Here is a 23,078-nt window from a genome sequence, read left to right on the forward strand (position 1 = left end):
GCCATGGATGGAGCATGTATCTGTTGTCCTCTGGCCAGCCTAGCTCAGTTCAGACAGGCTGATCACCAGAAGATCAAAGGATAAATTTTTCTTGGCTGTAGTAATACATGGCTTGTAATCTGCACTGGAGGAGGGATTACCCATGCAGGTAAAATCATGGCTCTTCCCAAATACTGAAGTATTATCAGTTATGAGGAAAATGAAGAATGCCAAGATGAGAAAATTTCATTGAATGGTATTAGCTTATTTAATTTACCAGGCAAGTTATGCTGAACATGCAGCATAATGTAAAAGATACTTACTAGTCTCACCACAAGGTCACTAAGATTCAAACCATATTTGGCCACCACAGGCCGTAGCACTTCAGTGACTGGCTTGGTAGGCTTGGCCTTCAGTCCCACTGACCTATTAATTGGGACTAGATCAAGCCTGGGGAAAGGGAGGGAAACATGCTGAGAAATTATGTGCAACAAATCCATTTAAATCTATAGAAATATTCATTTAAAAACACATCTCTGATCAATAATAATGTTTTATAAGACATTTGCTCCATGCTATCTGTTAGTATTATCTGATACCTTACTTTCAACTATCTGCATTAAAACATTGGGTTTTTTTTAATTCCCAATGAGTAAATCTGGAAATGACTTCTTTCAAATCTATAAAAAGGCCTCATGTTACACATAATACATAGCATGAAAAGCAATCAGTTACTTATGTAACTAAATTACTTTAAAATTTAACCTAATTCTTCTCTTTGGACCTAGAGTTATAATGATACCTGATATTTATATAGCACTTTAAAGTTAGAAAATTATTTTCTCATAAACCAGAACTGTTAGGCAGGTTGCACCTAGGTATTGCTATACCCATTTTATAGATGAGGAAACTGAAGTTCACGTTTGTGTCGGGTCCCCCAAATATTAAGTAGCAGAGTCAATTTGCTGACTGGTACTCTTTCTTCCATGCTAGGATATGTTACCAAGAAGAAACAAAGATTCCCTGGTAGACAATGAAGTCAAGGCTGCTGTTCTGTGCCCTCTTGCAGGCTCTTCCCTGGTTATTCAAACATGTTCCAAGGCAGCTGCTCCCAGAGCAGAGCAGAGCAGAGCAGTGGTAAAAACAGGAAGAATCCCCAGTGCCATGGGGCCCCACCATGACACCTCATGCCCTCTTTGCTCTGTGGCCAATCTTGCCAGGTTTCATTTAAGCTCCCATCCGGTTCTTGATGGCTAACAGCACGCTGAGGGTAGAACTGGTTTCATTATAGTTGTCATTTATATTGTATAGTTTTTTAGTAGCCAGACACAGCACAAAGGTAGTGCCTACTTTTCGCTTTGTCATAAGGGCAACTATAACTCCTGGGGAAGTTAATTTTTTAAAAAGAGCTCTGTGGCTAGGGAGACATCATCTAGGCTGAAACCCATTTTCTTCTCTTACCGGAACAAAGTGCGTTTTTCTAAGCGGAGGTCCCTTGAATCCAAGATGCTGCTGTCTTGGTGTAGCACTAACGGCTTCAGGGCACATGAAAAGAACAAAAGCAAACAAAATTAAAGTGGGAACAAGCATCTTCCCCTGAAATACTGAACAATATGGAATGGAATGCACAGCTGTGCAGAGAACAAAAGCACAGCTTCAAAAATAGCCCATCAAAAGAGAAAGAAAAGTTAGCATTCTTTGCATCTAAAACTAATAATAGCTTTGGGAGCTTGCAGGAAGCAACATAGCATAATTCTCATAAGCTGGGCTACTTCGAGAGACATTGTTTGCATAAGAAATACTGAGCAAACAGGGTCAGACATTCAAAGTTAGAACAAAGTCAGAATGGAGAAAATATTTTGCTAGAATTTTTTTAAAAAAGAGATAAATAAATCACCATCTGTTGCACTCCACTAATAAACCCAGGATCCTTTTAAAAATCACAAGTGAACACCAAGTACCTTGTCCCCTCCTACTAAAAAAAGATCGACTGCGGCCACATTGATGCCGTGTTTCTCACACAGCCCTGATAATATTTCCTTGATGGAGAATCCAGATTTTACGACCACCACACATGACGTCCCATCTGGCAGGTTTATGCAGCAGTGCTTGGATGACTTGTCCTTTTCAGGCACTGAGGCCCTACAGGTTTCCGACTTAAGAGAGAGAAAGAAACATGAATAAGGTACGGAAAGTGAAAATTAAAAGCAGGAATAAGCTGTCTCAGCTGAGTCAGGCAAACTAGCTCAAGAGCTTAATGGTAGATATTCTAGGGCAGGAATGTCAAATTGAAATAGAAATGGATGTGTGGCTGCAAAACAACTCAGAAAAGCAGAAATTAAAACTACCTATGTTCTAGTATATTGTTATTTATTTGACAAAACATTTCCCAATTACAGTTTAATCTGACTGGGTGGCACTTTGGAGTCTTGTGGGGCCTCAGGTTTGACCCTCTGCTGTAAGGATTCATGGCTACTTAGGCATGGTCACACCAAGTGTTAAGGGCTAAAATTCTAGCTAAACTGTCTAAAATATCTAATGAGTGGTCGCCATCTGTTAAGGGCTAAAATTCTAGCTAAACTGTCTAAAATATCTAATGAGTGGTCGCCAATAAATTATAAGCTTTAGCAAGAGTTAGACTTTTAAGCATTTATTAAGGAGAATAAGAATTTGGTAAAGAGAGAAAGGCCTAGATTTCTATCTATTAAAGGGAGAGCACATTTCTCGCTCCGCTCTCCACCAGAGTCCAGAGGAAAAAGCGTGAGACCAAGAGCGAGCGCCAGTCTCTTCCTTCCTCCTCCCACTAGTCCACGTCACTTCCTGATTCCTGGTCTTGCCCTCAAAGACCTTCGCTTCATGGGCAGAACTCTTCTACAGTAACTCTCCAGCAGGTGGCGTCATTCCAATCGTTACACAAGGGAGGCAGCCTGCAAGCCTTCTACACCTAGTATGGTATCCATGAGTGGCCAGACTCAAAACGTTGGAACTGATGACCAACCCTCTAATGTCAATATCTGAAATTAACGGTTTCATACTCAAGACGACAGGGAGAATAGGTCCCTGGACCCGAACAGCTTAAATGTATTTTAGACAATCACAGTTACCGGTTTCATTGTCAACAAATAGTTATCTACCAAAATGTGAGAAGTCCAACAAACCTAGACAGTACAGTTCAAGGAGAAAGCCAACTAAGCATTCAAAATCAATAGCAAAAGCACTCCTTTTTAGTTTAAGGATTAGTGGGGAGGGCTGTATTTCAATATCCTTCACACATAAAGATGGTACTGGAATATGTCTCTTTGAATTACTTTCCCCAAAGCAGTGAGTGACAGGCTGCAACTGACTTATCCAACAAATTCTTAGTTTAGTACCTACTATGTGGTCAACACTATGCAAAAGAAACCATAAGATAAAAATTCTTGTCCTTGAGGAGTCAGAAGACACAGGAAAGGCAGTTAGATGCTGGTATGCATGTCATAACAATGAGCCCAATTTCTATTGCATATCAAGATTTTCTCCCAACAACCCTATAGAAGGCAGCATAAGTAATACTATCCCCCATTTTATATATGAGGTAAGTGTGGGTTAGAGGCATTAAGTGAGGGTCTCACACTTAAGACTCCTCTACTACATAACAATAAAAAATATGAGTAAGAGGCAAAATTAAGTGCCATAGATAATAACTGCTTTAGATGTTCAAAGAAGGGAGAGATCATTACAGGTTGGAGTCATCAGAGAATCCTTCCTGGAAAAGGTGGATCTTGTGTTAGGCCCTGGAGGAGGGGTAAGCTTTAGATAAGCAGAGACAGAGGGGAGGATATTGGCAGGGGATGAATTGTGTGAACAGAGGCACAGAGGTGGGAATAACTATGTCAAGTGATGACCCCCATCACAACAAAAGGATTCCTAGAGAATGTTGTAAGCATCTCCTCCACTGGACATTGTGCACGCTGGCTGGAGAGTTCCATGAAACTCCATCAGCTCCACACTCAGATCTTGTGTGGGGCAGGCCTGTGTGTGCTAAATCTTTGGGCAGATACCCACTCTTCCTCCTGCTGTAAAGGAGCCTGTGGCATGGCTCAAAAGCAGAGAAACATTATCACAAGCTGCAAAATGACAATCTTCTATTCTCTTCGCAAAAAACTCTCTGTATAAATTTTACAAATATAAAACATCCTTGGATTTGCAGTTCAATAGTGAGCCATTATAAGATTACCTCCTATCTTCTGAAATTCTGTAGAAAACCTTGGCCCCTAAGAAGAATTTTGATTTGAATAATAGCTCAGTAGACCTATATAATACAGCCTTTCTGACCTTTTTTTTTTAAGTCTGAAGGTCTCCATCACAGTAATTAATAAAATCCAGTGTTGTGCAATAGAAAGAGACCTGGGTTTGAACCCCAACAAGCTGTGACACCTCATTATTGCAAGTGATCTCCTCTGTTCCTCAGTATAGTCATCTGTAAAATGGGGGGCATCATTTGTGTACTGCCTACCTCCCATGGTTGGTGTGAGAAACGTGCTTTGTAAACTGGAAACACTGCAGAAATATGAGCTATTGATGATAATAACGACAATAAGAATATTTTCTATAAGACAATTCTCTACAACTTAATTGAGATCCTGTTTGAGAGCTTCCTCAGGCTGTGCCAATGATGCTGCTGAGTGACAGGCCACCTACCCGTTATCTCATGATTGATCTGGCTAACCTTCGGGAGTCTAATCCCCAGTTTGCATGGGCTTAAAGCACTCAAAGGAGCAGCTAGGTGGCGCAGTGGATAGAGCACTGGCCCTGGATTCAGGAGGACCTGAGTTCAAACCCAGCCTTAGACACTTGACACTTACTAGCTGTGTGACCCTGGGCAAGTCACTTAACCCCCATTGCCTCACCAAAACCCCAAAACAAACAAACAAACAAAACCCCAAAGCACTCAAAGACCAAATACTGAGCAATATGGGGATTTGCAGTTTGTGTCTGTAGAGAAAGTTAGACACACCTCTGAAATGACAAATCCTTAGTCTGAAGAAGTGTTTTCTACAAACTGTCAATTTCCAAAGCAAGGCTAGGACGCCATGGCCTTTTTGGGTGCCATACAATGCTGTTGACTTGTACTGCCTGTTTTCTCATGGAATCTACAGCAGTTTGGCCACGTCTTGTAGAGGCTGAGACCTTAGGCTGTATTAAGAGAAGTATGATATCAAGGCAGTCTCTTGCATGCGGAGGTGCAGTCAGAGCATCGTAAAGGTTAAATTGCACCTATCTCACAAATCTTTCCTCCTAGAAGATATTAGAAACCACACCATACGGGGATTGGCTGATGGAACTTGGGATATTTATCCTGGAGATGAGAAGACTTGAGGGGACATCACAGCTGTCAGGTTTTCATGCGGAAAAGAGCTCAGTTTTGTTCTGCTTGTCCCCAGAGTGTATGAGTAGGAGTAAGGGGGGAAAGCTGCCAAAAAGCAAATTTTAGCTCACTTAAGGTCTTCCAACAGGCGGCACGAATACTTATCAAGGAGGGTAACCAGGGATCTCAAGATCCTAGACTGAGAACTGAAGGAGACCTTGGAGATCACCTAGACGGACTCCCTGATTGTACAGATGTGGAAACTGAGTCCAAAGGAGGCTAAAGAGACTTCCTCAAATCACAAAGCTAGAACATGTGTGAGGCTGAATTTGAACTCAGGTTTTTCTGACTCCTGACCTCATGTCCCATCCCCTATGCCACTAGCTGTCTCCTTTAAGGGGAGAGAACATATATTTTATTTCCAACACTGCCTGACTACATATATCTTCTATCTACATAGGTATTTGCATGTTGTTTCCCTCCTTAGAATATAAGCTCTTTGAGGAAAAGGCCTGTCTTTGCCTTTCTTTGTTATCAGCAGTGCTTACCACAGCACTTTGCACAGACTAAATGCTTAATAAATGCTTGTTGACTAATTGGTTGACTTTGCACGTAAGTATTCAATAAATCTTTTTTGACTGGTACATAAAAGAGAAAACTTGTACCCAAACCAGAATACTCATTTCTATTATACCAACTTTCATGAATAAATTGGGGTGTTTTGTACTCTTTTTTTGATGGCTATAAGACAAATTTTAATCCTTGTGAATTCTGGTGATAGAGCATAGACAATGACTAGTTTCATAGATAAGATTTTATCACCGTTTAAAAATAAATTCATTTTGTTTTGGCAAAGCCATAATTTACCAGGTCAAGACTTGCAGCAGAAGACATGGATCCTTGTGATTCACGTCGATGTAATCCTCCATTAGAATGAAGAGTATCTTTGTGGAGAAAAAGAGAGTTAAAGATGGCATTATTAGTCACTAGAGCAACAGAAAGGTTCTGTTTCGGAATGTTCATTTACTATCCAAATCACAGTTATCTAAATATTTCTCCAAATCTCTACTTTGCTTAGCTTTGGAGGTCAGGCTCTACAGATATTGACCTATCTGAAAACTGTCATTAAAACAAATTGCTCATTTGATTAGGAGATTTGTTTTCTTGTGGGGCTGAAAATATACCTTTCAAAATTCTGAAGGGATAAACAAAGTCAGCGAGTTACATTCAAGGGCTGACATGAACAGTATTCATGATATTGAGTCATAGGGCCAAGAATCCATTTAGAATTCTGATCTCAAACTATATTTACACTATCCTCCAAATAACAACAGGTACTCAGCAACAAAGCAGATAATCCTCAAAGATTCCACACCTGTGCTTTTGATTGTTAAGGATAGAGCTTGTTTTCAAAATGTCTTTTCTTCAAAGCCTTTTCATTAAACTCCACTAATTTCAACTAAATGAGGTCTAGGCCTGTTAGAATTAGTGGAAAAAAACCTGAATTATTGTGTGCTTTAAAAAGAAATATAGTTTTCATTCCTCCAGTTATAACGTGTTCCAAAAGAAGCTAACAAAAAACTGTATGGTAGAGGTTAAGGGGTTTGCTAAGTGAACAGTGATTTTTAAATGAAGAGTTTTAGAGAAAATGGTAATCATTTTTATATGTTAGGAATACCTCAAGGGCTCTTTGTTTTCTTTAGTCTTTTAAACATTCCTTCATAGGATTACTTATAAATCAGTTGACAAGTATTCATGCCTACTGTACTTTGAGTGATGTGGCAGAAAGGATGCAAGACTTGGAATCCAAGCTGGTTTTGAACGCAGGCTTAGTGACTATGGGTGACCTCGGGGAACTTTGGGGCTCACTGTTCTCACCTGTAAAATGGAGTTTCTCTTCCAACTAAAATTCTATCATCCTCCTATGAAGAAAGAACTGGATAAGGAAAGCTTGTAAACTTCAGCCATAAACCAGGACTAGTATAATAGAAAATACACTAGATTTGGAGCAAAGGGCTGATTTTGAATTCAGATTCACTAATTCTGTGACTTTGGGGAAATCACTTAAGCTCTGTGGAACTCAGTTTTCTGGTCTATAAAAGGTTAGAATAAATGATCTACAGTTTTCCTTCTAACTTTAAAAGTGAATAAAGGGGGACAGCTAGGTGGCACATTGGATAAAGCACAGGCCCTGGATTCAGGAGGACCTGAGTTCAAATCCGGTCTCAGACACGTGACACTTACTAGCTTAGCTATGTGACCCTAGGCACATCACTTAACCCCAATTGTCTCACACACAAAAAATAAGTGAATAAAGATTCAGCTAAGAAAAGGTTAAACTTCAGCCCCATCCCTGGCTAAAGTATCACAAAGTCAAAATTAGTGAGTCTAACAATGAGTGGTGCTAACTCTATTTGGTTAGGTGATCCATCACTAATGCATACTGTGGACCCCTTTGGCAGTCTGGTGCCTTTCTCAGAATGATGTTTTAAATACATAAAATAAAATGCATAGGATTAATAAGGAAACCAATTATAATGAAATAAAGTTTATAATTTTTTTCCTCCCATTCAAGGAAGGGTCCCATGGACAAAAAGTTAAAAACCTCAGTTTACTGAAGAATCAAAATTATGGAAGTGGAAGGCCCTTAAGATGTAGAATGTTAAGAGTGTGAAGTAACAACAGAATATGGAATTTGGGGTTTGGAAGGGACCATAAGACACAGAATATAGAAGGTTAATGTTAGATGAGTTAAAAACCTATCTGTTCAACTCCCTCCATTTTGCAGATGAGGAAAATGAGATGCAGAGTGGAGAAGGACCTTGCCCAAAGTCAGACAGGAAACAGTGACAGAGCTAGGGCTGAGTCAGATTCCCTAGCTCTTAATTAATCCAGAGGTCTTTCCTACACCTAACTGCCTGGTTCCAATTGATTCTCACTTTTAAAATTGAATTCATTCTTATGCATAGATAGCTCAGACCCATTAGCTGGGTAACACACTCAACAAACTCACCCCTTAATAACAACGATTCTATTTTAGTCTAGAGGCTAAAGACTGAGACGGGTCATTTAGCTCATTCTTTGGTCTTCCAGCAGGATCTGTGAAAAGGACATATAGGGTTCTACCACTAGCTACATGACTGTGGGTAATTAATTCACTTAATCTCTGAGTCTGACTGTCAGTTGTCACTTCTGTAAAGTAGGGATAATATTACTTGACATTACCTACTTCACGTGGTTGCGATTAAATCAATGCATAAGCCTTAAAGCATTATAGAAAATGTGAGTTATCATTAGTATAGTAATTTCTCCCACTACTGTCTTTTCAACTGTCAAAGAAAATTTCATAAACATACTTGGTAGTACCTTCCAGTGGCCAGTGTAAATCTTTATGGTGCTTGTTCCCTCAGTCCCCCTGTCATTTTTTTTATATGGCTGAGTTGCTCATCCATTCTTTCTCTTTGGTCTACTCCCTATCTGGGGATCTTACCACTCTGACTCTCCCCATCCACCTCCCCATCCACTGTATTCTCCTGGCACAGGAATCTATGAAATGTCCCCCTTATACCTGAATTAATGAAAAAGAACGGAGAGAGTTTTAGAAATCTCCAATTTCCCAGCTTTAGTTTTTAACAAAATGCGAACTTGGTTGAAAGAACTAGGGATTTCTAGCTTACAGAAAAGAAGATTCAGAGGCCAGAGTGGGTTCTTCAAGTATTTGAAGAGTGCTGTTCCTTGCAAAGGGTTTAGATCTGTTCTGCCTGGTACCAGAGGGCAAAACTGGGACCAGTGGGTAGAAGTTACTGGGAGGCAGGCTTTAGCTGAAGCCAAACAATAGAATGGGTTGATTTAGGAGGTAGTGAATTCCTAGGCACTAGAGAAGGGCCTGAAGTTGAGGCTTTCATCACCTATCACAGATGCTGCAGAGGGGTCCCATATTATTGGTACCAGCTAGACTGACTCAAAGGATCACAGATTTTGAGTTGAAAAAGACCTCAAAAGTGATTAAGTCTCCATCATTTTACAAGTGAGACAACTGAGTCCCAGAGAAGTCAGATTTCCCTAAGGTCGACTACATCTAGGGACATTTTGAAAAATAAACTACACCCTTTGTTTAAGCACACATGAATCTTAATCAAATGTATTAAAAATATATTTGATCATATATCATATTATATATCAGGGCTTGAAGTGAAGAGTTGAATTAGAGTGTGTATATACCCACTATTTTTTTAGGAGGATATGAAATTATTCTTATTTTTAGGCCATCTATTAGATGCACGCATGCCAGTGGAAAAAACCAATCTGCTCCTTTATTCATCTAGATGAAACAATATTAAAATCATCTCACTTCCTTTCTTCTCTCAGCCACCTGGGGCTTCATGTGGCTTGGTGGAAAACCACAGTGTCACCCACACCTCAAAATTAATTATGGACCAATTGATAGAGCTAAAAAGGACAACGCTACCAACCATGTGGGTGATCCCCATGTTCCTTCTTCTTCTGGGACCGTCCAGTGCTCTTATTCCTTGACCAGGAAAAAAATGTTCCTTTGCGTTTCTTCTCCCCATCTTCTTCTCCTGATTCTTCATTTAGGGATCTTCCTGATTTTGATTTTCCACTTAACTGCCATTAAATTTAAAACTTTTTAAAACAATATTATCATCTGTCAGTGTTATTAAAATGTTAAAGTATACTGGGTACCAAACTGAAAAAAAAAAGTATGGAATAAGCTTCCAGTGATTACATTAAAAATTCTTTTAATTCAATTCAACGAACATGCATTAAGTTTCTCCTATATGAACAACACTGTAAGGAGCGCTAGGCTGCGAGATGAAGAATGGCATCGTCTCTGCCCTAAAGGAGAGTAGGGCTTCTACTGAGGAACCAACACACATGCAGATATGGGCAGGCTGGAGCTAGGTTGCGGAAGGCCATAAATATCAGGCCATTTTTAATCATGCCTTTGCATTAGGGAGAATATTTTGGGAGCTATATGATGGATGAATTAGAAGGGGTGACAGCAAAGCAAAAGATCATACAAATCCAAACAGAGGACAAACTATTTTCCCCCCATGTTCCAGCTGTTTATACTTATATAGTACGTGCACACATACACATATATATATATATACATATTGATATGTGTGTACATGTACCTACACATATACACATATTTGTATGTACATGTGTGGTTAGGATCTGTTATGTTTATGTGTGTGATATAACATGTGTTTTGCATATACATATGGATGCAAACATATACCTATATACACAAACATATATGTACATGTGTGTATATATGCCCCTTCCCACCCACCCACCCCCACAAAATACTGACTATCACAGCCCTGCTCCTGCACTTAATCTGGCCCTACGACTCTTACCTAGGGTTTCTTGACTGTATGCCAATGGAGATTTTTGAACTCTGGGGGAACGTGATCAGTTTCACACTGGGAAGATTAACCTGGTAGTGTTGTATAGTATTAGAAAGAATGGATTGGAAAGAATAGAGATTTAAGGTGAGGAAAGCAGTTGGGAGGCTATAAACAATAGCCCACGTGAAAGGTAATAAGGGCCTAAGATAGGGTAGTGATCGTGGGAATGCTGAGGAGGAAAAAGGTAGGAGGGCCATTGCAGAAAATCCAAAGGGCCTGGTCAGTGACCAGATATGGGGAGGAGGGTGGTTAAGGAGTGAGAGATGAGGAAGTAGATGCAAAAAAGAGGCTACTTTTTCAGTAAGTTATTTTTTTTTTAGTAAAGAGAAGAGGGAATAGCTAAAGGGGTAGCAGCAGGGTTAAAAGAAACATCTTGTGTTTTGAACAAAAAGGAAGAGTACAGGGAGAGGAAGAGGAGGCATAAAGATGTAAGAGAGAAGGGAGAACATTAACAAAGCTATGTATGTTCTGATGAAGTTAAGAGGGAATGATATCAAGAGCACACCTGGAGAGGTTTAGCTTTTGCAAGGAAGAAGGATACCTCTTCCTCAGAACAAGGAGGGAAGGAAGAGAGGAAGTTCAGTTTGGATGGCCTTTATCACCTTAGTAAAGTAGGAGGAAGGAAAATCTGATGCAAGTGAGACAGATGACAGTAGGTTGAGCATTAGAATGGTCTAAGTAACTACTTGGGTGTTCAATCAAGAATCAATGAAAGCCAAGTAAGATGATGAATGAATATAAATGACCCAGTTAAAATGAGATAATATTAATTTATACTGTATCCAAGCATCACAGTGTGTTTTTTTAGTATATAGGGTTTAATATGTGTTTGCTGAGTTGAAGTGAATTTTATGATCTCAAACAATAGAAAAAGAGAAGCAAATGTGAATTTGTCTAGGGCTGGGTCATTTGAATTAAAAGACAGGCATCAAGGATCCAATCAGAAACATAGCCTCCTATTTGAACATTGTTTCTAAAGGAAAGGAAATTTACAGCCCCTTTTCCAGGAATGTAACCCACTTTAAAGTACAAAAATTGCCTAGATGCGAATGCTCAATATCTTCCAATATGTGCTTATTTTCTTCTATGCAGAAAACTGAATTCAAATTTCCATTCATTGCATTTTCTGCAGTATGACTTTCCTTTCAGTTTTTATTACATTATTCATTTTTTAAAAAAATAACAATGCATATCAAATCTACTATGAGTATAATAAGCAGCACCTTTTTTGGCGTTGAGACATTAGAGCGATCTGAGCTGATGCTGTGTTTAGAAGCAGGACTACTTGGGACCTGTTGTGAATCAGGTAGAGAGCGACCTTCTACTTCTGCCAAAATACATTCTTGATAGAGCTGGGATTTCAGAAAACGAGTATAGCTGTCAAATTTCATCAAGTTAAAAATCTGAAAAGTAAACACAGTAGAACATATGTGTACATGGAGTCTAAAATGCATTACTTAGGCCTACAGTTAAAATGTTGAGTGGGTGGGCAATATACATCAATCAATGCCATTTTTGAGGACAATGTTTTCGTTCTACCTTCCTTCCAAATGTCAAGGCCTCCTAAAACTCTTCTAGCATTTACATTTTTGTCTAAAGCCATTTGCCCAGTTACTTAACACTTAAAAACTACCCTCTCGTTTGCTACTTTCGAAAAATTGGCAGGTTTTGATAATGAGCACAGCATCAGTAATGAACAGATTATCAAGAGTCCACCAACTCAGAACCTTTTATAAGTTTTATTTTCCTGAATATGAAGAGACATAAAAACCAGAATATTTCTAAGTGAGAGCTGCTTTCAAAGTGTCCAAATCCCAAATTAAAACCAACCAAATGCTTTTTCCATCTTGCTGATCCAAATTTGCAAATTGCATCTCAAGCATTGTCAGTTCTTAGGCTTTATTGCCTCAAGAATCCTAAACCTATTAAAAAGAGCTCTCAGCTATCCAGTGACCCTTCTGAACCACAGCTTTTGGGTGGACCTAGAAAACTGACAGTGCGGTCTTGCAGCTGCTATTCAATACCCAAACTCTGAAGCTGAACCCAAGCCAGAGTCCAGTGAGACTAAGCAAACATCATTGGGAACATTGTGTCTTAAGTCTGTAAAGTACTATATGAATATGAATTATTAGTAGTAATGGTCTTTCAAAATATAATTGGGGGTGGATGGAAAGGATGGGGCTGGATCTGTAATTTTATCACTGAGAAATGACTAGTGTGGAAACTCCCTCCATTAGCACAGATCAGCAACTCATCTGTCGTTTAATCTTGAGGAGGTGTCTTGGGTATTGAGAAGCTGAGTCACTTGCGGATGGTCACACAGTATCTGTTAGAAGCAAGGACTTGAAGAAAGGTATTCCTGACTCTTAAGTCTACTTTCTCTTCTTCATGCCTTTCTGCTTCTCTTCACTCTGCAACTTTCCATAAATCTTTTAAAGAGAATGTATCCAATATCTGGTTACCCTAATATTTCAGGGATACATACACAAAATGCAGTATCCTATTTGTAACCATTCACTCTGGGACAAAGAGTAACTTGCCATCACTGAAGTGAGCATGCAGTTTTCCAAATAGTATCTAGGCTAATCTCCTTCTTTTCAATTCTGGCTTCAGTTCACTGTTCATTTGCAGGGCCAATCAAAGGTACATTGCTAAGGGGATTATTCAATAGGCTATTTATGTAACTTCATGTCATCACCTAGGTAATGTGCTTTTTACCCATTATGTTTTTTCCAATGGGAGCTACAAGGTTGATTTCTTTCAGTAAGAAAAATAACTGCATTTGCAGCATGTAATTATGTATACATTACACAGTATATGTAATAAGTATGGATGTGTGTATAGATAAGAATGCTTAAGATCATAGAATCATGGACTTCAGGAGCCATAAATCCAATTGCTTTCATTTTACAGATAAAGGAACTAAGGTTTAGCCAGCACAGGCACTGTGCTAATCACTGGAAGCACTGGGTTAGGCACTGGGTTAAGTGTAAATGATTTGCCCACAAGCAGTAAATATTAGCAGTAGGAATTGAGCCCAAGGACACTGACTGAGAGCCAGTATAGTAGGTGAATAGGGAACAAAATTATGGTTGTTAATTTTTTCCCCTTCCCAAATCTCAGCAATTGTCAAGGATTTCCTCTGATTCTTGGCCCCTTTGTAAAGGCAGGAGTTACCTGAGGTGTTGAAAAAGGGTTCCATATTTAACCAACAATGGCTCATCAGCTGCTCTCCTGTCAATCCAACTGTGCACATGCACACTTTAACACGAAGGAGTCCCACCAGCCATGGATTCACTCTGGCAAAAGCTGGGAGAAGCAATTACCTGCAGCTGCTGTTCCTTGAACATGTCTGGATGTGGTGCGTTGAGAATATCATCAGCCAATTGCGCCTGGCTATCGATGTTAACTGGTGTGGTGGCTTTGCTACACAAGAATTTAGTGAAGATCTCACGGGCTCTATAGGATAGCTAACATATAAAAGCAATGTCATTTTAAAGGCAAGAGAAAGAAATTCTGACCATGGCATACTATAATTTTTACAATCTTGTACATTCACTAAATAAGCTTTTCAACAGATGAATTCAGATAGTTTATTCAACTACACGAAACAAGTGGAATTACCCAAGTCTTTTTTTCCTTAACCATTATCCTCATTTAGTCTGAAAGTAAAGACTTCATTTCTAAAATATATAGGGAACTAAATCAAATTTATAAGAATCCAAGTCATTCCCCAGTTGAGAAATGGTCAAAGGATATGAACAGGCAGTTTTCTGATGAAGAAATCAAAGCTATCTATTCCCATATGAAAAAAGCTCTAAATCACTATTGATTAGAAGATGCAAATTAAAACAACTCTGAGGTACCACCTGACACCTATCAGGTTGGCTAATATGACAAAAAAGGAAAATAATAAATGTTGGAGAAGCTGTGGAAAAATTGGAACACTAATGCATTGTTCGTGGAGCTATAAACTGATCCAACCATTCTGGAGAGCAGTTTGGAATTATGCCCAAAGGGCTATAAAGCTGTGTATACCTTGACCCAGCAATACCACTTTTGGGTCTTTTCCCCAAGGAGATCATAGAAAAGGGAAAAGAACCCACATGTTCAAAAAGACTTATAGCTGCTCTTTTTGTGGTGGCAAGGAATTGGAAATTATGGGGTTGCCCATCAGCTGGGGAATGGCTGAACAAGTTGTGGTATATAAATGTAATGGAATTCTATTGCGCTATAAGAAACAATGAGCAGGAGGAGTTCAGAGAAATCTGGAAGGACTTGCATGAACTGATGATGAGTGAGATGAGCAGAACCAGAAGAACATTATACACAGTATCATCAACATTATGTGTTGATCAACTGTGATAGACTGGATCCTTCTCACAAATACAATGGTACAAGAAAGTTCCAGGGGACTCATGATGGAAAAGGCTCTCCAAATCCAGAAGAAAAAAAAGAACTGTGGAATATGGATGCTGATTGAACCATTCTATTTCTTTTGGTTTTGGTGCTGCTGTTTTTCTATTTTGAGGTTTTTCCTTATTGCTCTGATTCTTCTCCTATAGCATGACTGATGCAGAAATATGTTTAATGTTTTTATATATATGTAGGCATATACACACACACACATATACTTATACATAGATATATAAAACCTATATCAGATTGCCTGCTGTCTAGGGGAGGGGGGGGAGGGAGGGAGAAAAATTTGAAATTGGAAATCTCATATAAACAAATGCTGAAAACTATCTCTACATGTAACTGGAAAATAAAATACTTTTATTTAGAAAAAAAGAAAAGAAATTCCTATAGATATGGTCAACTATGGTCATGACAACTTTAAAACATTACAGGTTCTGAAAAAATTAGTTCATGGCTGTAAGTAGGACTGAATTGAACTGGGTAAATGAAGTCACAGTCAGAGATATAAGAATTAGAATTTTTGATTAGAAAGTCAGCTTAGGGAGTCACCTAGTCACATAGCCTTATTTTTCAGATGAAGAAACTGAGGTCCACAGAGGAGAAGAGACTTGTAATATAGGGTGTAATGAAAGGGCAGTGGACTTTAAGCCAATAGGACTGAGGTTGAATCTAACTGGGTTCTGTGACTTTTCCCTCTGTGAATTTCAAGTTCTTCATTTGTAAAATGGACATAATAATACATGTCCCTCCTGTCTCACAGGATTAGTGCTATAGACATTTGAGTGACAAGGACAAAGATGATAATGATTACCCAAAATGGAGTTGTTAGTGATACACAGAAAGAGAATGACAGGGCTGGAAATAGAAGCTTGGTCTCTGGAGTATCAGAACAGACCCACTGGTCTTTCCATTAAACCATGATTTCTGCTGTGAGATTCATCCTTTAATCACCTTGTTACAGTAGAAATAACCCCAGAACTACATAAATACCCCAGAAAGAAGCTGCAAGGTTTACTTTGTTTTTATTTCTTTAATATTTTATTTTCCCTGAGTTACATGTAAAAATAATTGTTAACATTAATTTTTAAAAAATTTTGAGTTCCAAATTCTTTCCTTCCCTCCTGTCTTGCCTCCTTGAGAAGGCAAGCAATTTGATGCAGGTTATACATGTACGGTCACACAAAACATATTTCCATGTTAGTTATGTTGTAAAAAAAAAATACACTCTGCCCCCCCCCCAAAAAAAAACAAAGAAAAATAAAGAAAGTTTGGGGGTTTTGTTTTGTTTTTTTGGCGAGGAAGCTGGGGTTAAGTGACTTGCTCAGGGTCACACAGCTAGTAAGTGTTAAGTGTCTGAGTTCAGATTTGAACTCAGGTCCTCCTTAATCTAGGGCTGGTGCTCTATCCACCGCACCACCTAGCTGCCCCAAAAGTCTTTAAATGTATGCTTTGATTTGCATTCAGACTCCATCAATTCTTTCTCTGAAGGTGGATAGCATTTTTCATCATAAGTCCTTCAGAACTGTCTTGGCTCACTGTATTGCTGAGAATAGCTAAGTCATTCACAGTTTATTATCATACAATAGAGAAATACAACTGAATACCACTCCATACCTATTAGATTGGCTAATATGACGGAAAAGAGAAATGACAAATGTTGGAGGGGATGTGGGAAAATTCACTAATGTACTGTTGGTGGAGTTGTGAACTGATCTATCTGTTCTGGAGAGTACAATGTTCTCCTGGTTCTGCAAAATTTCACTTTACATAAGTTCATATAAGCCTTTCCAGGTTTTTCTGAGAGCATCCTGCTCATCATTTCTTAAAGCACAACAGTATTCCATCACAATCATATACCACAACTTGTTTAGTCATACCCCAATTGGGTATCCCCTCAATTTCCAATTCTTTGCCACCACAAAAAGAGCTACTATAAATATTTTTGTACATATAGGTCCTTTTCTTTTTAGTTTTTTATTTCTTTGCTATACAGATCTAGTAAAGTGTACTGCTGGATCAAAGGGCATGCACAGTATTATAGCTCTATGAGCTATAAATAGTTCCAAATTACTCTCCAGAACAGATCAGTTCACAACTCCACCAATAGTACATTAGTGTCTCAATTTTCCCACATCCCCTCCAACATTTGTCATTTTCCTTTTCTGTCATATTAGTCAATCCAAATAGGTATGGGTTGGTACTCAGTTATTTTAATTTGCATTTCTCTAATCAAAAGGGATTTAGAGGGGCATCTAGGTGGCACAGTGGATAGAGCACCGGCCCTGGATTCAGGAGAACCTGAGTTCAAATCTGGCCTCAGACACTTAACACTTACTAGCTGTGTGACCTTGGGCAAGTCACTTAACCCCAATTGCCTCACTTAAAAAAAAGTGATTTAGAGCATTTTTTCATATGACTATAGAAAACTGTTTTCTTCATCTGAAAACTGTCCATTCGTATCCTATGACCATTTATCAATTTGGGAATGACTTATATTCCCTATAAATTTGACTCAGTTCTCTATATATTTGAGAAATGAAGACTTTATCAGAGAGACTTACTTCAAAAATTTTTCACAGTTATAATTGCTAACTGTATTTCCCTCCATCCTATTTTCCTCCTGCTTATCCCTGCCCCCTTCTCTCTCTACTCAAAAGTGTTTTAGTTCTGACTACTACCTTCCCCCAATCAGCTTCTCCCCCTTTTCTTATTCTCTTCCTCTCCTACTTTCCTGTACAGAAAGACAGATTTCTATACCCAACTGAGTGTGTATGTTATTCTTTCTTTGAACCAATTCCAACGAGACTAAAGTTCAAGTGCTATACTCCCCATCCACTATATTCCCCTCCACTGCAAAAGTTCTTTTGTCCCTCTTTAATGTGAGATAATTTACTCCATTCTACCTCTCCCTTTCCCCTTCTCCCAGTGCATTCCTCCTTCTCACTCCTTAATTTTATTGTTTTTAGATATCATCCCATCATATTCAACTCACACTTGTGCCCTCTATGTATACTCCTAAGTGCCCTAATAATGATAAAGTTCTTAGAAGATACATATATCATCCTCCCTTACAGAAAAGTAAACAGTTTAACTTTATTGAATCTCCTATGATACCTCTTTCCTGTTTATCTTTTTATTGAGTTATGGTCTTCTCATCAGGAATGCTTGAAAATCCTCTATTTCATTAAATTTTCACTTCTTCTCCTAAAGAATTATACTCAGTTTTACTGGGTGGGTGATTCTTGGTTGTAATCCTGAATCCTTTGATACTCCACAGTATCATATTCCAAGTCCTCTGATACTTTAATGTAGAAGCTGCTAAATCTTGTGATATCCTGACTGTTGTTCCACAATATATGAATTATTTCTTTCTGGCTATTTATAATGTTTTCTTGACTCAGGAGCTCTGGAATGTGGCTATAATATTCCTGGGAGTTTTCATTTTGGGATCTCTTTCAGGAGGTAATCTGTGGATTCTTTTCATTTCTATTTTACCTCTGGTTCTAGAATCACAGGGCAGTTTTCCTTGATAATTTCTTGAAACATAAGATCTAAGTTCTTTTTTTAATCATGGCTTTCAGGTAGCTCAATAATTCTTAAATTATCTCTCTTAGGTCTATTTTCAAGGTCAGTTGTTTTTCCAAAGAGATTTTTCACATTTTCTTTTATTTTTTAAATCATTTTCATTTTGTTCTATTGTTTCTTGATGTCTTATGGAGTCATTAGATTCTACTTGCCCAATTATAATTATTTATGGAATTATTGTTTTCATTGAGCATTTGTACCTCCTTTTCCATTAGACCAATTCTACTTTTTAATGAGTTCTTTTCTTCAGTGAATTTTTATACCTCTTTTTTCTATGTGGCCAATTGTGTTTTTTAAAGAGTTCTCTTCAGTGGATTTTTGTGCTTCTTTTACCATTTGGCCTATTCTGTTTTTTAAAATGCTATTTTCTTCAGTATTTTTTGTGCCTCTTTTACCAACCTGTTGATTCTTTTTTCATGATGTTCTTACTGATTGTGAGATCACAGAATTTATAGATAGAAAGGAATAGTCTAACATCCTCATTTTCTAGTTGAGAACACTGAGTTCCAAAAACAGGAAGTATCTTGCTTGTGGTGGCAGAGTTATTAAGTAGGTAAGCCAGCCTTTGAATCCATGCCCTCTGACTATAGACGCAGTATTTTTTTCTGCTAGCTAATGCTTTTTTAAAATAAAAATTACCACATCATCAAAGTCAAATGTTATATGTATTAGAACTGTGTCCAAAAAAGAAATGTCTTTAATTAACATTGTTGTTGTTGTTGTTGTCCAGTCATTTCTATCATATCTGATTCTTTGTGACTCCATTTGGGGCTTTCTTGGGAGAGATATTAGGGTGGTTTGCCATTTCCTTATTCAGCTCATTTTATAGATAAGGAAACTGAGGCAAATGGAGCTAAGCGACTTGCCCAGAGTCACACAGCTAATAAGTGTCGGAGGCTAGATTTGAACTGAGGTTTTCCTAACTCCAGGTCACATGAGTTAAAATTTAACCTTCCAAAATATTGTAGATACTAGTCATAAATTTAGAGTATACATGGGAAAACAACACTGTTCTTTCATCTTATTTTATTATTTCGTATGTATAATTGATATTACCTCTTTTTTGTCATGTGCAGGTACATGGCTAAAATATTCACAGGCCTGCCAGAATAAAATATTTTCTTCACTGAATTCTTTCCTTAGAAAATCCTAGGGAAAAATATCAAGAGTTAAAACTCAGCCTTAATAATGAAATGTAAGCTTTTGTCTAATGTGCTGTTGTCATTTATTTTCTTCATATTCTTTCCCTCTTTTTCTTATCTTCAACTTTCATAGAAACTACTGTGCTATAAGTATCCTCCACTAAGAAGTGCAGAGCCAGGAAAAATAGGATTAGTCACTTTACCCCTGTAATCAATTATCCTAACAGCCTCGTGTTTCTTAAGAATTTAACATTAGTTTTTATTATTGTTGAAAGCTCAATGCATCAATACATTTCTGAACAGAAAATTCAAGGGAAACCATACTTTGTAGCTGTGAAACCTTGAATAAATAAGGTAGAAGAATTTCCCATCTTTTTTTCCTTCTGGGCTGTTAGTCACTATAGGTCTCTATGAATCAGAGGGACTCTCTGTTTTGCCCTATTTATGGGTAAGGCCTTTAAGACCATGGCTAGAATAAGGAGCAGGAGCATGTTAAGCCAGAACATTGTGAAAATTAATATTGTGGATCATTACAGACATTGACCAAACTTAAGATGCCTCCCAATATACCTAACTTACTTCCAAGGGAAGTAATGGCAGCAAGACCAGACTAAATATGAGGCCCAATGAGAGATAAAGTAAAGCAATGCCACAAAATAGAAAAAAAAATAGAATCTGTTAAAAATGATTTCACCTCTAGCCCAAAACCTTGACATTACTATCCCTTGAGGACCCTTTGGAAATTCTACAAAAACTGTAAACACATTCTTCTGCTTGGCTGTGTCCCTTCCTTACTTACAGAAAAGTATCTAACACCAATAGGATCCTGTAGAAGACGCTCGAATGAAACAGCCCAACTTGCAACTCTCCTTTCCCGAAGTCTTCTGCAACTCTGCACACTAGGAAGGCTGGCATTGCTACTGAGGCTGTTGTTGCTAACACAGTCTTTCAAATCAGCACTGTTTAACTCTGTTGGGAAAACACAAATGCATCCTTTTCACTCTCCAACAATCTGTAGGGCTGTATTTCCATTTTCAGCATATGCATTAAAAGGTAATGAATGACCCTCCAGTGTTCCATCTATTAGATTTTCTTTTCAAAAAGGAAATAATCAACCTTCAGAGGTGTTCCTATGTAAAGTAGGAGGAAATGGGGTCATTACAATAATTAAAAATAAAAAAACCAAAGTCCAAGCAGAAGTAGTATCTGCTTATGCAAGACATTTTAAACACCTGTTTTCCAGGGCACACATAAGACTGCATACCATATGAGCTTCTGTCTTGAGTGGAGTGGGAAAATAGAAGGCAGTAATCCTTTGACTACCATTACCTATTAAGTATCCTGGAATAATCTATTCTCCTTTTTGAAATGGAAAATAAACAACCAAAAGAGTTCCATTATATATTTATCCAATATAAGTCAAAAAAAGTCCACAACTTTAGAGAAAAGAATACACTGTTATTATCATTGTATACCACTAAATTAAAATTTTGAAGATAAGATTGTCATAATATGCTGAGTAGTTGATTAAATGCCAGTATCACAAACATGAATTCATTTGTGTATGAATAAATTATCTACTATACGGTCTTGTTGTGCTTTAAAATATGAAAAATCACAGTTCTTCATCAACTATATTTCTTAAGCAGTCTTAAGAAATATATTTGTTGTAACTCTTAAGTGCTCTGGTGTTGTGTATGTACAGTGTACAATCAGGATGAGTTATCTATGGTTGATTAGGAGCAATGTGCTAAAGGCCAAGGTCATCGGTTTAAAGTCTAGTGTTTACCAGATAGCTTTGCTATCCTCTGCTCCCTTAGGGGCATGCTTAACCCCAGGGGATCACCTCAATAATGTATGCTGTTGGTCACAAGCCAGGTTGCTTAGGGAGTATACATGGACCAGGAAAAAAAAAAGAAAGGATCACCAATGTCACTGAGTCTTGGCCATGGGCACATCAGGGACTTCAGAGACCATCTAGTACAACCTCTAATTTTTAATGATGAGGGGACCGAGACTCAGAGAATCTAAGCAACTGCCCAAGGTCTCAAGGTCCTCTAGTTCCAGGGCCAATGTTCCTTCTATTGTACTAAGTTGTCCCCAAGGCTGGGAAGTTTGAATGGGGAGCACCTCAGCATGCCAGAAACAGAATGAAAAGAAAAAACAACTAACTCAGAAGACAGGTCCTACTGATGGCTGTCATTGGCACCATCTTCACATACAGAGTGATAAAAATATCTTAAACTTACAGAGAATTCTACGCTCTCCAGAGTACTTTAACAACGTAAGCTACTATGGCCATTTGGTCCACTCCAATTTGAATAGTCCACGACTTTATAAAATGACTAAATCATTTCACTTCTTTGAATCTATTATATCTTTAAACATCTGCAAAATGAAGATAAGGATATCTGTTCTAGATACCTCGCATGCTGGCAGTGGTGAAGAAACTTTGTGAATTTTAAAGTATAATAGTAATGTTATATTGTTATATAATTATGGTATTCAGAGACTTTAGAAAATAACTGGTCCAAGCTCTTGCTTTATGGATTACCTTTGTATATGAAGGACAGAACATCAGTAAATAGAATAAATGACAATAGAAGCTCAGATGGAAATAAATGATTACCAGGGTGGTGCGGTATAAAGATGACCATGAATGTAGACCAAGCCCACTTTGGCTATGTGTCTTTGGGGATTCAAAGTGACAGAAAGCATGAATTTATTATAAATCAACACACACATACCACCTTTTCAGGCTGGGGTCGTGATCTGGCACTTTTTTTTTTTTTAGCGAGGCAATTGGGGTTAAGTGACTTGCCCAGGGTCACACAGCTAGTAAGTGTTAAGTGTCTGAGGCCGGATTTGAACTCAGGTACTCCTGACTCCAGGGCCGGTGCTCTATCCACTGCACCACTTAGCTGACCCGATCTGGCACTTTCTACAACAGGAAGAACAAAATATTCAAAGTTCTGCAAGCTTTTTAGATAGGAAAAAGAAAGAAATTTGTAGGAACAACGAGTAATCAAAACATTCTCATCATTGAAGAAAGAAGAAATAACAAATCTCAATAGAATATGGATAGCAACAATGGACAACAATCTTACGTTACTTCCAAGGCTGTATCACTAAGCTTGATAGAGTAAATATTCTATTAGTATTAGA

General features: G+C 38.1%; 1 protein-coding gene across 5 annotated transcripts in view; it reads right to left on the minus strand.

Annotated features, from left to right (window-relative positions):
* Nucleotides 1–23,078, minus strand: part of RGS12 (regulator of G protein signaling 12) — a 221,360-nt gene that overhangs the window by 53,759 nt on the left and 144,523 nt on the right. For 4 of the 5 annotated variants that reach the window (XM_043972855.1, XM_043972851.1, XM_043972854.1 and 1 more), the window contains 9 exons: nt 20,713–20,882; nt 19,828–19,920; nt 14,091–14,234; nt 11,988–12,167; nt 9,799–9,952; nt 6,194–6,270; nt 1,941–2,135; nt 1,441–1,514; nt 303–429 (listed from right to left, as the gene is read on the minus strand). In XM_043972855.1, the coding sequence (XP_043828790.1) occupies nt 303–429; nt 1,441–1,514; nt 1,941–2,135; nt 6,194–6,270; nt 9,799–9,952; nt 11,988–12,167; nt 14,091–14,234; nt 19,828–19,920; nt 20,713–20,882 (1,214 nt within the window). The remainder of the gene's footprint in view (nt 1–302; nt 430–1,440; nt 1,515–1,940; nt 2,136–6,193; nt 6,271–9,798; nt 9,953–11,987; nt 12,168–14,090; nt 14,235–19,827; nt 19,921–20,712; nt 20,883–23,078) is intronic. The other variant, XM_043972852.1, reaches the window with a different exon arrangement.

The sequence above is a fragment of the Dromiciops gliroides genome, chromosome 6 (assembly GCF_019393635.1).
Source record: "Dromiciops gliroides isolate mDroGli1 chromosome 6, mDroGli1.pri, whole genome shotgun sequence".
Lineage (NCBI taxonomy): Eukaryota > Metazoa > Chordata > Mammalia > Microbiotheria > Microbiotheriidae > Dromiciops > Dromiciops gliroides.